The sequence below is a fragment of the Mus caroli genome, unplaced genomic scaffold (assembly GCF_978045245.1).
Source record: "Mus caroli unplaced genomic scaffold, Mus_caroli_1 scaffold_16, whole genome shotgun sequence".
NCBI lineage: Eukaryota > Metazoa > Chordata > Mammalia > Rodentia > Muridae > Mus > Mus caroli.
The window spans coordinates 5,993,278-6,008,822 of NW_028227271.1; the positions used below are offsets into that span (position 1 = coordinate 5,993,278).

At 46.9% G+C, this 15,545-nt stretch overlaps 2 protein-coding genes across 7 annotated transcripts in view; one reads left to right on the forward strand and one right to left on the reverse strand.

The window, feature by feature from the left end:
* Positions 1-256: 256 nt before the first annotated feature.
* On the reverse strand, positions 257-2,801 carry Ccdc184 (coiled-coil domain containing 184). Its single transcript, XM_021183918.3, has one exon. It carries the CDS (start codon positions 2,057-2,059, stop codon positions 1,484-1,486), a length of 576 nt encoding a protein of 191 aa, XP_021039577.1. The 5' UTR covers positions 2,060-2,801; the 3' UTR covers positions 257-1,483.
* A 1,936-nt stretch (positions 2,802-4,737) lies between these two features.
* Positions 4,738-15,545, forward strand: part of Asb8 (ankyrin repeat and SOCS box containing 8) — a 31,460-nt gene continuing 20,652 nt past the window's right edge. For 2 of the 6 annotated variants that reach the window (XM_021183201.2, XM_085831588.1), the window contains exons 1-2: positions 4,795-4,858; positions 5,512-5,589. The gene's annotated coding sequence lies outside the window, so the exon portion shown is untranslated. Of the gene's footprint in view, positions 4,876-5,511; positions 5,590-15,545 lie in introns of all 6 variants that reach the window. The other 4 variants (XM_021183200.3, XM_021183203.2, XM_021183206.2 and 1 more) reach the window with 4 other exon arrangements.

The following is a 15,545-nucleotide window of genomic DNA, read 5'->3' on the forward strand; positions in this document are numbered from 1 at the left end:
TAGCCGGGTATTTCCAGGCAGATCTCTGCATTTTCCAGGTCCGCTTTGGATCAAGGTCCAGGGCAGAAGGGAAAGCAGACAGAGCTGGCAAGCTTGTCCCAACCAGGACAAAGTCAGTTAACTCTTTGGGACTGGAAGCAAGAAGAGAGGAGGGAAGGCATTGGTCTCCTACCTTTTCTACTAAGCCCTGATCCACACAGCAGACCCAGAAGCCCCAGCCTTAAATCCACTTAGTACCAGTCAGCAAGAGGGGAGATGGTGCCTTTTTTATTAAGGTTGACATCAAGCAAAGCACTAAGAAAGGATACACAGAGGAGTGGGGGGCACACACAGTCACCACTTCAGAAGGTAGGAGCACATCAGTTAAGGACCCTCAGGACAGCCACATGCTCCGTGCCCTGGGTTGAGGAGTGGGGCATAAAAGGGAAAAGAGCAGAAAGCGCCATGATAGCCTGGGGCTTGCAGACGGTCTGAAGCCCTCTGAACCTAATACTAGAGCCACAAGCCCTGCCCCTGAGGGCTCACACACTACTACACAAGTAGACACACATAACACAAGACATTATGGAGGCAACACCAGAAAGCAGAGGGTGCCGACATATTGACAGGGGGGTAAAAAAAAAGGAACTGAAGTTAAGCAGGTATAGCCAGAAAAGACAGCTTGGGGCTGCAGCACCCCCTCCCCCAAGAGTTCCTCAGATGTCCCCTTAAATCTGGACAGTTGCTGAGCAGTCCTAAGTCTCTGCCTGCAACCTGAGCACTTTGTTCTCTAGGCCCAGGTAAGTGGCCAAGCAATCCCAGGTGAAGTCAGCGACTTGGCAGGCTCGGCTCTGCATGCTCAGTGCCAGAGCTTGAGCTCTTGTGTCTTCATGCACATTAGAGCCAGCTCCTCCCAGCCTAGGGGCCCTGGGAACCCAAGTACCCTGACTCCTAGGGCCACAGTTCCCTCCTCAAGCTTCCGTTACCCGGCAGCAGTTGCAGAGCGATCTGTAAGGGGGAGAGGTTTCCGCAGAGCACTGAATATCTTGGGTTTGGGGAAAAGGGTAAATTTCCTGTTGCCAGAACAGAATACCCCAATTCCTTAATTTCTAGGTAAATAGAGATTATTTGCCAAAGTCCTAGATGACTCCTTTTTCAGAATAGAAAAAGCAGAATTTTATTTACATAATTCAATGGTCCTCCTGTTTCCTAGGAAGAGGGGAAGGGGGCAAGGTAAAGGGGTGGATGAGTGTCCAGAGATGGGCACGTCCTTTCTGGGAACCTCACCTTCCTGCAGTTTGCTATGATGCCTGCTTGGGTGGAATTCGCGATGCTTCCAAAGTCCTTCACCCTACAAATCCTTCTGTGAGGGAGTCTCTCTCCCTGACCTATAAGGACCACGTTTGAAGTGAAGAACACTGCACCGCACTGTTCAGTCCCCTCCGGTTAAGAACTTGGAAACCCAAAGCCAGCGCGGGTAGTTGGTTCCCTGGTGGGGTCTCCCTCACAGAGAGGCCTCGCCCTCCAGCTGCAGCAGGGTAATGTCAGGAAGGTCGGGGGGCTCCACAAGTGGCCCATCCTCCCCAAGGAGACCAGGGCTCTCAGAGCGCTCGCAGTGACTGGTGGGTGTGGCGGGGTTAGGTGTCTCTTTCTCCTCTTCGTCCTCATCTTCATCAGGATCACGACCCAGCAAGCCGCTGTCCCCGATCCCAGGCGAAGGTGTCTCTGGTTCGTAGGGAACACTTGGGAAGCTCCCCTTGCCGCCGGCCACGCCCAAGCCTCCCTGGCGGGGCGCAGTGGTCATAATCTGGCACATGGAGACTATAGCCCGCTGGTTGGCGCACACGTCGTCCGACAGAACCTGGATGTGCGAGGCCTGCTCGTCCAGTGCCCCTCGCATGGCCCTCACGTCCTCAAACAGGGCCTGCAGCTGGGCCTTCAGGTGCTCCATCAGTTCCTTCATACCGCCGTTATACTCCCCAGAGATCACGTCCCCCACGGCGGGCACCGTGGACACCTCCAGAGGCGCTGGCATGTCGCCGCCGTCCTTGGTCATGATCTCCAGCAGACTGTCCTCCATTGAGTGGCAGAAGCGGGCGGTAGCAGCTCTGGGTCGTGTCCAGCCGGGCCTCCAGGGTGGGGGAAGGGTGTGGAGGGGGAGAGGTCCCGGGAGGGACGGGGTGGAGCCCAGGGACACCTAGGCTCCCTAGAGGGGCGGGGAGCCTACGTGAAGAGAGCGGCCCCAGGCAGAGGACACGGACAGGATCAAGGAGGATTGAGAAGAGTCGATGGAACGAAGACCCGTCTAGGGTCCCGGGACCAGGATCTTGGGGCTTACCCAGGGGGCAAAAGTGGCTTGCCCGCTCGCCTCCAGTGTGGTACCTATGTCCCCGCCGCCCTCCCGGCAATCACCGACAAAGAGTGCTCACAGGTCACAGAGGCGCTCGCAGAGGGCTCGGGGTCGAGACGGGGACCCGCAGCGCGTCAGTCTCGGGACTCCCCCAGCCATCCACCAGCAGTGCCTGCGAGTGCGGCTGGAGAGGCAGGGGCGGGTCTCCCGGCGGCACCGCGGATGCTCCCCCGTTTCCAAGGCGACGCACGGCACGTAAATGACGTGTGTCTCCATGGCAACGAGGAAGTGAGGAAGAAAGAGAACAGGGTTCCGAAACTGCAGTGGAGCTCTGTTGTATGGGCTGACGGGCGGGGCAGGGATGCTGCAGTAGCCTCAGAGAAGCTGCAAAGAGCATGTGGCTGCAATGTTTAATAGGACAGCATGAGAAAGCAGTTTGCTGCACGACCCCCACCCCCAAGCCTGAGAGAGACCGTCTGCCTGGGGGGGGGCTTTTCACCTGCTCTCCGCATTCCTTCCTTGGAGGACCTTGGGAGAGCCAGATCCTTCCTCCAGCGGCCCGCAGGACTGGGTAGCGATTGTTAATAATCCCAGGCGAGCTGGCAGCACCAGGCCTGGCGGTGCAGAGGAAGGCGAAGGGAGGCGCGACCGATCTGCTTCTCCCTTCTGCAGCAAAAACCAATTTTCCCTCCCTCCAGAAAGCTCAGGGTGAGATACAGTCTCTTATGGGACCCAGCTGTTTCTACCCAGGTTGTGGGGGGGTTATGAAAATTATGAAGCTAAGTACTTAAATTCGGAGAATGAAAACTCCATAACAACAGATCCCCCTCCCCTGCACCCTCCATCACGGAATCCCCAGCGCTTTAAATAGCGTCCGAGACGCAGAGAGCAGATGCTTGATGTATTTGTGGAATGGCTACTTAAATAAGAGCCACCAAGTACCATTCTCCTCCCCAGGATTCTCAGCCCACACATAGTGGACTTCAGAAGACCTGAATACAATTTCCTTTCAGCCCTTAATGATTGAGAGACCTCAGCTGAATCGTTTTCTTGATGGACCGAATAGTAGTGTTTCTAAATCTGAGTTAACACTGCACCGACGTGCAATTGAGTGAATTACTAGGGCCAGTGCCCCTAGTTCCCATCTTTAGATGCCCACTAACCACCCCTGTCCTTTGTGAAAACTCCTTCCCCTACTTAGAGGGTAGAGCAGGAGAGGAGGAAGAAAATTTGGTTATAATATATTTAGAGATGACGTAGGCTGGGAAGGTAGTCATCTTATAGGCTGTAACACGGTAACATCGCTTTGATAAAAGGAAGCCAAGTGATAAAAACCCCCGAGTTTAGAAGAATCTGGGAAGGAGAAATAAATGAACAGTGCTGTCTAACTATATAAAAAATTCAGTGTGGGTGAGTGTCATTGGTCACCTGTAGTTCAGTAACTGCAAGTGTTTTTGAATTTCCCTGGTTGTATGTCTTGGTGATGAAGAATGTCCAGCCAGGGAAATTCTTGAGGCACCAAAGAACAGATTCATCTATGCCTGTCTTACTGCTGCTGTTAAAATAAAAGCAAATTAAATTATCTTAAAGTGCCCAGGGTCAGAATGTTTACATAAATAACTTAAGACATATATTGGACAGATGTGAGAAATTTGATTTCCCAAAAACAAAGATGAACACACACACACACCATGCAGTATTGTTTTCTAAAAACTAATGATTAATCTTGTTTCCTTGCTCCTTCAACAAATTTGTTGTTGCGCTTGCCTCTGCCATTCTTGCCATACATGGTCAATAAACTTCAGATGATCCCTAAGCTGGCTCATGAAAGAGTAGAACACTTTTTCTTGGTATCCCTCGGCACAGAGAGTTATTCTTTGACTTTCACGGGCTCACCATAACACACGTGCACTCATGTGCAAATGTCTGCTATTTGTTTTGTTTTCAAACTACAGGAGAACTAGAAACAGAGGCAAGATGCAGCTGAGCTTACCCAGAATGACATCTAATCACACTGTAGCAAAGGTTCTCAGAGCTTTGCAGGACCAGTCCTGCTGTCGTCCCTCCCATGGGAACCTTACTACAGTAAGAAAGGACTGGCATGTTCTGCAGGCTTTCTGCCATGGGCCATTCCTCCCCATCTCTTCTGTGGCACCTCACATGAAGAATTCTATCTTGATGGTTCTCTTCCAGAGTGCTCCCTGCCTTCTACCCATGAAGACCGATCCTGTTCTCAGTGAAATACTTCCCACGTTTGCTGCCAAGATAGGCTTACGTCAGACTGAGCCCTGCTCAGTAGGAGCTGGGTTATGCCATCACACAAGGTCCTTGGCCACTATTGTTGCAGGTACTGTGTGTCAGGGCTTTCAACATCAGAATATCATGTCGCTCAGAGGCTCTGACCATGCAGCACCCAGAGAGCACAAGGGGTCTGGGCCAAGAGGGAGGGGAAGTTCTTGGAGAAGCACTGAAGATCATGGGAAGCAGGTGCAGAGGCCCAGGAGTGTGGCTGATCCAGTCCAATTCCAGGTCAGACATTTGAGAGGGTAGGTGGGAACTTGGGGAGTGGGGTGGGAACTTGGGGGTGGGGCTTGAAAATATAGGGAGGAGACATTGGTTATGTTTGATTAAGAAAAACGGATTTCATAAATTCTGCATGAAAATCAGAGATGGGAGAATACGTAGTCTTTGTATTTTAAGGGTGGTATATACAGGGAAGGTAGCCTTCATTAGCTGGTTGGGTTATAAGCTTGGGTCACTGGGATGCCAGACTCTGTGGATGAGTACCCCAGCCACACTACTAAACTATTCAGAAGATCTTGTCATAGTGCGGCCTTAGTCTCTGGGTGTCACTGTAGCTGTGATGTCCTTTTATCTCACTCTGATTAGCTTGTAGGGAGAAGAGACCTCACACTGTAAAGGTAGCCTCCATGATGTGTGCCCAGTCCTAAGTATCACATTCTTAGGAAAACTGCAATTCTGAGTAGATCTTGCTGTTTTCCTGGTCTTCACCATCTGTCTCTGTCTTATACGGCTGGTACAATAAATCTGATAAAGATGCTTTCAGGCTCGGGTGTAGAAGAATACACTAAACAACTGAAAGTCTAGCTGCTACGTGTTAGTCTAAAATCCCCAAGCAGTAATTCCCAAATATAACTTACGAAGCTGTGTTCCTTTCTCAGTATAAGACTGTACCCATTGGTCTTTTTGTCAGCTTGACACAAATTACGGACACCTGGAAAGACAGAACCTCAGTTAAGGTATGGTTGCCCCCAGACTGGAATATGGACATGTCTCCTAGACATTTTCTTGGTTGCTAATTGATGCTTAGCCCAATGTTAGTTAGGGTTTTACTGCTGTGAACAGTCACCATGACCAAGGCAACTCTTACACAGGACAACAGTTAAATGGGGTTGGCTTACAGGTTCAGAGGTTCAGTCCATTATCATCAAGGCAGGAACATGGCAGCATCCAGGCAGGCATGGATCAGGAGGAGTTGAGAGTTCTACATCTTCATCTGAAGACTGCTTGGAGAATACTGACTTCCAGGCAGCTAGGGTGGGGGTCTTAAGCCCACACCCACAGTGACACACCCACTCCAACAAGGCCATACCTCCTAATAGTGCCACTCCCTGGGCCAAGTACATACAGACCATCACACTGATGGTGGGTGGTGTTACCCTTGGCAGGTGATTCTGGGTTGTAAAAGAAAGGGACCCATGCCGGGCGGTGGTGGCGCACGCCTTTAATCCTAGCACTTGGGAGGCAGAGGCAGGCGGATTTCTGAGTTCGAGGCCAACCTGGTCTCCAGAGTGGGTTCCAGGACAGCCAGGGCTACACAGAGAAACCCTGTCTCGGAAAACCAAAATAAGAAAAGAAAAAGAAAGGGAACTGAATCCGAACATGGAAGACAGCCAGCAAGCAGCCCTCCTTCACAGCCCCACTTCAGTCCCCAAGTCCCTGTCCTGAGCTCCCTGCAATGATGGAGTGTGACCTATAAGCCAAATAACCCCACCCCCACTCCGCCCCAGGTTGGCTTTGGTCAATATTTTAGCACAGCAATGAAGAAAGCAACTAGGAGAGAAATTATTGCCAGGTGTGGGGTACTGTGGGACAAGTGAGCCCTGCGACCAAGGGAGCACTGTGATGGTCCTGACCGAGCTTTTCGGAGAGGACGGAAGAAGCATTTGCGACCAAGGGAGCACTGTGATGGTCCTGACCGAGCTTTTCGGAGAGGACGGAAGAAGCACTTGAAACTTTGGGCTGCAAAATTTATTGAGTGCTTAAAGTTTGGTGAGCTGTTCTGTGGGAAATTGGAAGTTGCTGCTAAGAGACTGCAGTTGGCAGAGGCATGGCTTGTGAAGAAGTTCCAGGGGGGAAGCAGAGACTGTCCGGGATGCTTGTGCGATGTTTGGGGTTAGTTATTGATCTGTGCAAGTGAACCCTTTGCTTTACTAGGATAATCCTTGCTGGTTGGCTGCGGCTGAAGACTCAACTATGGTTAATAAAAAATTAGTATCATTGAGGAGGAAGAATTTTCTGGGGTGGGTGTGTTCTTTCCTCCGGGTAATCACACAGAAGAATAATAATCTGTTTCTTTGGGGGCAACTGTTGTTAACAAATTACTTCTCACAGTTTCAGCCTGATTGGAAAGGAATTATACTCGTACCTGTGTGACATGGTGTGTGCACCAAAACCTTCCCTTCTCAATTGTCAGATTCTAAGGACATCTTTGTGTTCCTGAGCATTTAAAACACACACACACACACACACACAGGTCTCATTATGTACCTCAGGATGGTCTTGAACTCTTGATCTTCTTGCCTCAGTCTCCTGGGTTGCAAATGTGCACTATACTAGGCCTAATAGTGAAATGTCCTAGTTAATTAGTTAGTTAGTTAGTTAGCTAGTTAGTTAGTTAGTTAGTTATGTGGGTTTTTTTGTTTGTGTGATAAAAACAGGCCTTTATGTCCCTTGCTCACATCTCTCCCTGACTGTTCTAAAATAAAACCAAACAAGAGCTCTCCACGATGACCCAATAGATGACAGAGGATATAAAAAGCTGCGTCTCCCCAGGACTGCAGCACTGGATCTAATTAAGCACCAAACATGGGTTAGAAAAACAACTTTCCGGGGACTGAGGTTAGTTCTGAAATAGCCCAAGGTGGCCAATCTCAATAAAGCCTCTTGCGCTCCACAGACGTGGCCAGGTCTCTGAGAAGCAGAGGCAAACTTTAAATGAAATTTGCTGCTGACTGTCTGGATCAAGTGAATTAAACTGGGACCAGATTCTCCTCAGAGGGTCATCCCAAGGGCTCATCCAGCCTATCCACCATGATTGCAAGCCCACCTGCAGGTGCTTGGATCGTTAAAATCAACACCACCACCACCCCCCCCCCCCCGCCCTTTAACCAGAGGCAGAGCAGGCAATTAGCCATGACACTTCTTGGTGCGGTAGGGCAAAAAAAGTGTTCACAGTTTCACATAATCAACATTAGAATTTCTAAGGCTTGCGTTTCAATAAGATCTGTGGGACATCATGCCTCCCCCTTCCATATGTGTGGTGGTGTTAGTGTTCAGGGGACATTCTCTTTCATAGAAAAAGGTTGTGGAGAAATGTTCCAAGAAATGGAGATGGAAGGTAGAGATAACGAAACCTACAGCTATATAAATCTGAGACCCCAGATAAGGAAGACAGGAAATAACAGAGAAAACCTTCTTCATGAATTTTGAACTCTGAAGCAAGCTAGCTTTAGTCTCTCTTCCTCTGCAGAGATTCCAGCCATCAGGCAGGGTTTGTTTGTTAATTTCTTTGTTTGCTCTGAGGCAGACTTTCTCTAAATAGGACTGGCTGTCCTGAAACTCACTCTGCAGACCAGGCTGGCCTCAAACTCTCAGAGATCTGCCTGCCTCTGCCTCCCGAGTGCTGCGTTCCATCACACCTAGATTGTACTCGAGATTTTAAAGTTGACTTAGGGTTGGAAGGAAGGAGTAAAAATCCTCCCTCAAGGGGGCCCTGAAAGCCAAGAAACGGATTTGTGTCTGAGTTCTGCTAGGAAAGAAACCATCAAACACAAGCTTACCTCTGAGCTCAGCTCTGTGATATGAGCACAACCTGGCTACCTGCCGGGTAAGCATAAACCCAGACCCGAAGCTATTGTATGTTCTAGGCACAGGGAGTGAGTCGCAGACTCAACTGCTCCTCCACACTTCTCTCCCTCCAAGGTCCACAAACAGTGCCTCATTTCTTGCCTGGCTCTGTTCCTTTCTCACCACCACCGCTTCCCCCCACCCCTCCTCGCCACACAGCTCCCCCCACACACACACACACATTCCTCTCCTTTCACTAATAACAAAAGTCATACAAAAAAAAAAAAACATACACTGGGCCTCTTAACCAGTTCTGAAGACCTCCCTCGGCCTTGACCCTTTGCTGCTTTCTGCCTTGACTCTTTTCCATTCAGCAGGAAGGGAATCGTGGTCGTTTTTAAATCTGGCTTTCATCACCAGTGTCACCAGGGCCCGTGGTTTGTGTGCCTCGTTGTCCTGCTGTGTTCTATTACACAAGTTCACCGTATTGTGTTTTTTTAAATTTTTTTTTTTTGTATTTCTGAGATTGTAATCACATCCTTTCCCCCTTCCCTTTCCTCCTTCCAAAGCCTCCCATACCATACGTCTCCTTTACTCTCTTTCAAGTTCCCAGCCCTCCCTTTTTTTTTCAAATAGGTGTGTGTGTGTGTGTGTGTGTGTGTGTGTGTGTGTGTGTGTGTGTGTAAGCACGACCAGCTCAGTCTGTATACTGTTACTCATCTGTATATTTTCAGTGCTGACCATTTGGGATCAGATAACCAGACAACATGCTCTTGGTGGGGCTTCAGGGTGGGGCCGGATGGGGGCAGGGCAGGGGCGGTGAGAGAAAGGACTTCTCCCACTCTCCCACCTTGTATTTTATCCACACTCTCCTGTTAGGGAGTGCTCCTGCTGATCGGGTCTGGCTGTCACTGACAGTCCCGCTGTGAGTTATCCTGGTGTGTGTCTCCTGGTGTTTATAACACAGATTTATTCCTCTAAACTTTATGCATGGCTGGATTTGCTGAATCACAGTCTTCAGCTCTCCAGTAGTAAACGTTCTGACGATGAACCAATAGAGTGAAAGTTCTCGCAGCCCGCCCTCTTAGTTAGGGTTCCTTCGTTGACTCACTATGACCAAAGCAACTCAGGGAGGAAAGCGCTGACCCAGCTGACACCCCCATATCCCTTTTACTCATCAAAGGATGCGAATGACAGGATCTCAAACAGGGCAGGGACTTAGAGGCAAGAGCTGATGCAGAGGCCGGGGAGGGGTACTGCTTACTGGCTTGTTCCTCATAGTTTTCTCAGCCTCGATTTTTACAGAATTCAGGACCACTAACTAGCCAAGGGATGGTACCATCCATCCATAATGGACTGGGCCCTCCTCCTTACCCTCTACCTCCCCATGAATCACTAATTAAGAAAATGCCCTACAGGCTTGCCTACAGCTGGGTTTTGTTTTAAGTTTTATTTATTTTATGTATGTTGAGTACACTGTCACTGTCTTCAGACACACCGGAAGAGGGCATCAGATTCCATTACAGATGGCTGTGAGCCACCATGTAAATTGAACTCAAGACCTCTGGAAGAGCAGCCAGTGCTCTTAACCCCTGAGCCATCTCTCCAGCTACAGCTGGGTCTTATGGAGGCATTTTTCTTAATTGAGGTTCCTTCTTCTCTGATGACATGAAACTAGCCAGTTACCTGCACATTCTCCAACACTCTGTCTCGTCAGACTTAGTTATTGACTTGCTTTCTATGGAATTCCAGTTTCTCAGAACAAGACTTGTAACATAGCCATACATATTAAATATTGAGTAGTTATTAAATGTTTCTTAATTTACAAGCATAAGAATTTTATGTTTGTCTTTCTGTTACTGACGAAGAGCTTAACTCCACTACAACTGAGGGATACTTCTTGTGCAATCTTAGCCTTTTAAAACTTGTTAACACCTGAGTAAAAGCAAGCTGTTTATAACTATTCCACAGGTAACCAAAACAACTGTGTTCTGTAGATATACCTATTCAGTCTAGTTTTTAACAAATGTGTACATTATTTGTAAAACATCCTATGTCTGAGCCGCTTTCTTTACTTATATGGCAAGTATCTTACTCTACTAATTTTGTGTGCTTAGCCTTGTATGTTCTGGAGTGGTGCACATACAATTAGTTGATTTAGTTATTTTTTTATTTAGTTAGTTTTATGTGTATGAATGTTGTTCCTTCATGTACGTGTACCATGTGTGTCCCTGGTGTGCTCAGGGGTCAGAAGAAGGCATCAGAGCCCTCAGAACTGGAGCCAGTGGGTGTGAGCCACCGTGAGTGGCGGGAAGCAAGCCTGGGTCCTCGGAAAGAACATCACCAGTTCCAGAGTTGTTCTGGATCTCATGGCCTCTTCTGACCTCTGTGACTTGAGCACTGGCCACACACACGCGGTACACACACAGACGTGCAGACAAAACCCCTAAATACAAAAGATAAAATATAAAGCTAGTTTGTAAAACTAGATTTACAGATTAAAAAAAAAAGGCAATCTTGACAATAGTCATTGTGCTGGCATTTATTAGCCTGATATTAACAAAGCCTCTTCAGTACATATTAATACGGATTGCTCTTGTGCTGCATCTTCCTTCTTCCATTTGTCATGTTTATGTTTAAAGAGGGTTTTGTGATTCAGGCCAGGCCCTTTTTTTTGCCTTTTTAATATATATTATATATTTATGATTTATTTATTTTATGTATATGAACACACTGTAGCTCTCGTTCTCATCCCCACCGTGCAAGAACCCCGAGTCAGTATGCTTTCAATGGCTCCTATAACTTTTGCACCTTTGTTATCATACACATTTCATTTATGTGCCATAAAACTCCAACTAAGTCTCAATATATGGATAGCCCTGGTTGTCCTAGAACTCACTCTATAGACCAGGCTAGCCTCAGACTCACAGAGATCCACCTGCTTCTGTCTCTCAAGTGCTGGGATTACAGGCATGTACCACCACACTCAGCTAGTTTCTCTTTTAAAAAGTTAATATCTTTTCAAGAGACTAAAAAGTAAAAATATTTTTATATTTCATCAAAATGTATCACCTTTCTCCCTTTATATTGATTCAAATTTCTACACACTGTAAATTTTCTCCTGCCTAAAGAACTCCAACAGGTCTTCTTTTGTCTCTCAAGTATGTCACTTTCATTGAAAGGTTATCATTTGAGAGGAGTAGTGGTGGCACACAACTTTAATCCCAGTTCTTTAGAGACCAAGGCAGGGGGGTCTCTGAGTTGGAAGCCAGCCTGGTCTACGGAGCAACTTCCAGAACAGCCAGGGTTACACAGAGAAACCCTGTCTCAAAAGAACAAAACCAACCAACCAACCAAATAAATAAATAAATAAACAAAAATAAAAAAAGAAGAAATGTTGTTTGCTAGGAGAAACCAAGAAACTTCTGGCCTGGCCTTTTCCTTTGCATTGCATGGATTTTGTTGGTCAAGGTTCATTAAGTAGTTGTGCATCATGCACAAAGAAGAAAAAGAAGAAATTAGATAACCTGCAGGCAGAGATCAAACTTGACCTAAAGAAGTCAATGACCCCATCAGCAGGACGTAGTCTAATGATAAAGTCATCCCTTTTCCTCTGGTATCTAGTGTTAGAGGGTTGAAAGGTTAGAGGAAAGAAAAACTCACAAAGTAGCCATCACTGGCTACATAAATGCGGTATCTACAGCTACAGTTTTGTCCACACCAAAAGAAACTACACATCAGTCAACCTAATATAATTTCACTTTTTGCTTTGAATGAATTAAGTGTGTATTCATATTTTAAAGTCAAATTGCATGGCTGGGCAGTGGTGGCGCACGCCTTTAATCCCAGCACTTAGAAGGCAGAGGCAGGGGGATCTCTTAGTTTGAGATCAGCCTGATTTGCAGAGTGAGCTCCAGGATAGGCAAAGCTACACCTCCCTGCGCCCCCCCCCCCAAAAAAAAAGGAAAGGAAAAAGGAAAAGAAAAAACTGTCTCAAAAAAAAAATCAAATTGCATGAATTTTTAGACTATTTTAAAGGTCTAAATACTTGACTTTTGAAATTGTATCTTAGGCTACTTTTTCAATTATATTTGTGTCTCTTTGTTTCCAGGAGTTGCTCTGGCATTAAAGAAATTAGCCTTCCCCTGTGGTGTCTGGTGCAAATACTATGTCCATTGGAGCATTTTCCATTTGGCCTTTCTAAAAGTCCTCTGGTCATGCAAATTTTAAATTTTTGTCATAGCAGCCTTCTGCTGATTTTGGATGTAGAGTCATGGAGATGATTTGCCCAACACCCCGTGGATCATTTAGGGAGATCGACCCACATTTTCGTCTAGGACCTGGAGGGTTTTCATTCTTGCTTATACTGTTTAACTGACCTAGACAGGGTTTATCTTAGTATATGTTGTAACTATGGATTCTACTTTGCTTCTCCCACCCCAAATAGTTATTGGGGAGGACAAAGGTCCCTATGCGCAAAGATAGCACTAGGGGGACCGTGGGAATATTAAATACACCGAGTTGTCTTTTCAAGAAAAAAAAAAAAAAAGATGTGTAACCCATTTTCCTACCCAGAAGGTTGGGAATGGAGGTGGTTAATAGAGATGACCTGTGCTATCTGTAGGGCTCCCATTTGCAGGACGAGTGATGGCTAGTAGTCTAGATGACCTTTGCATTATCTGTGTGACCAGGGGCTTCCCCAAGCTCCCACAACCAGGACCAGAGGTGGTGAATAGCCCAGATGATCTCTATGCTATCTGTATGACAGAGAGCACACCAGATCCTTCCCTGGGCCTTTAAAATGACACATGCAACCTACCTATCTCCAGAACCCATCTTTATGGAGGAAGTGACATGTCCTCTGAAAAGAGCTTCTATGTAACCATTCCTCCTTGTGCATAGGGGATTTCACACCAGGAAACTCTTTTCTAGATTATACTGTACTTAAATGTGCTTACAATAAACTTCCAGGTATCAGACTCTAGAAGTTTGAACCAGCACTGGTTATCCAAGTCATGTTGAACCTGACTTCATTCTTGCCCCATGGGGATCATGGATCGTTCTTCTACCAGCCCTGGTGCGTGTGCACTCACACACATGCTTGCACACACACACACACACACACACACACACACACACACACACACACACACAAATGGTACTCAGACATCCCAAAATAATTTATTTTAAAAGCTTTCTGGTTTATATCTTTGTTACATAGTAAATGTGTACATACTTCAAACTGATATCTAAACTTTTTTTTTTACTCCGACACTGTATGTTTTCATATGAAGCAACTGTATACCCATCTAATTATGAAGGCTTAGCATATTTTAAAGATTGAGTAATACAGGCCCCTCCTCATTGCTTTTCAATCTGGTGCTTTCCTGGATATTCTTGGGGTTTGATTTGGTTTGGTTCTGGTTAATTGTTTGGTTTGGGGTGGGGTTTTTCTTTTTTCTTTTGCTTTCTCTGCAGTTTTTGTTTGTTTGTTTCTTAGACAGGGTTTCTCTGTATAGCCCTGGCTGTCCTGGAACTCACTCTGTAGACCAGGCTGGCCTCGAACTCAGAAATCCGCCTGCCTCTGCCTCCCGAGTGCTGGGATTAAAGGCCTGAGCCACCATGCCCTCCCGGCTCTCTGCAGTTTTTTGCACCTTGTATTGTCTTGTATTTTAGTGACAATGTAACATTTATATTTAATTGGAAAAGTTGAAGCTTTCCTTTGCTTTGAGATGGGGTTGGGTTCAAAAGTTCCATTGTGAATCACTTTGCTTACTTTTAGGAAGATTTTTAAAAATACGTATATTGTTGTAAGGGTTCATCACGTGTGGGAAATGATTTACCGCAGACACAAGCAGTATGGAAAAGCAAAGAGTGTTTTACTCTGCAGAAGTCCAGCATGCAGGGGTCTCCCATTCCAAGATGGAGACAGCCAAGTGAGCTCACAGACCCAATTCAAAGCACGTTAGGGGAATTCCGGGGTAGGTGACCTTTCTTTATCTTGCTCCATCTCTAGGGACATTCCAGAACCATGACGGCAGCATGGCGGCAGGAAACAGTTGCTGACCCACTGCCCTTGCTTCAGGCCAGAGGGTGGGGACACTCCTGGTGGCAGGGCAGTTTCTGATTAGTTGCCTAAAGCCTGGGTTTTTTTTCTAGTAACTGACTTGACTGGACTTGCCCAGTTCTTAGGCCTAGTCTCCTGAACTGCCATTTGAAGCCTGTCATGGAGTCAGCCCAGCATTTCTCACTGTACAGTGTTTTAATGGCTTCATTAAAACGAGAGAACCCAGCAAAATATGGTGGCATATGCCTTTAGTGCCAGCATTTGGGAAGCAGAGGCAGGCAGGTCTCTGACTTTGAAGCCAGCCTGGTCCATAGAGTGAGTTCCAGGAGAGCCAGGGCTACTTTGTTTCAAACACACACACACACACACACACACACACACACACACGATGACAGAAATCTATTTAGCTCTAAAATTATTTTGATTTGTTTTTCTGGGGGAGAAGAAAAACCTCCCACTTTTCTTAATGGGTTCTTGTAATTTTTCAAAACTTCGCTTACTTATTATCCCTCCTGAAAAGTCTTCACTGAGCTCCGGGGTGGTGCCAAGACTGTCCCCAGCTGTCTGTTTCATTACATAACACATCAATGGCACGACAGCCTCCAGTAGGCTGGTGTCTCAAGGATAAGAATCCTAGACTGCCTTCACTTGGTATGCATCAATGTCTAGTGCATTGCCCTCGGCGCGCAGTAGGAGCTTCAGTGAGAGGTGGATGAGCCCACCATGAAACAGACTTGTTTCAACCCACCAGGATCATCTCAACTCGTCTTCTTCTTACCCTAGCTTTGTAAGTGGCTCCTTAGTTTAGGCACGAGCACACAAGGGCCTGGGAAGAGAAGGGGGCATGTTGCTTATGGTCACTACCAACCCCTACTAATTGTGACATTAAAATATAGCAAATTCTCCCACATCTCCGTGGCAGCCGCCTCCAGCTCCATCATGGTTGCCTAGATTACTTGGGCTACTGTTGTCACATCTTTGATCCTTGCTCTGCTGCACATGTAAACGATTCTTCTTCAGGAAGCCAGGGTGACCCTTTAAAAATGCTGGTGTGGGGGC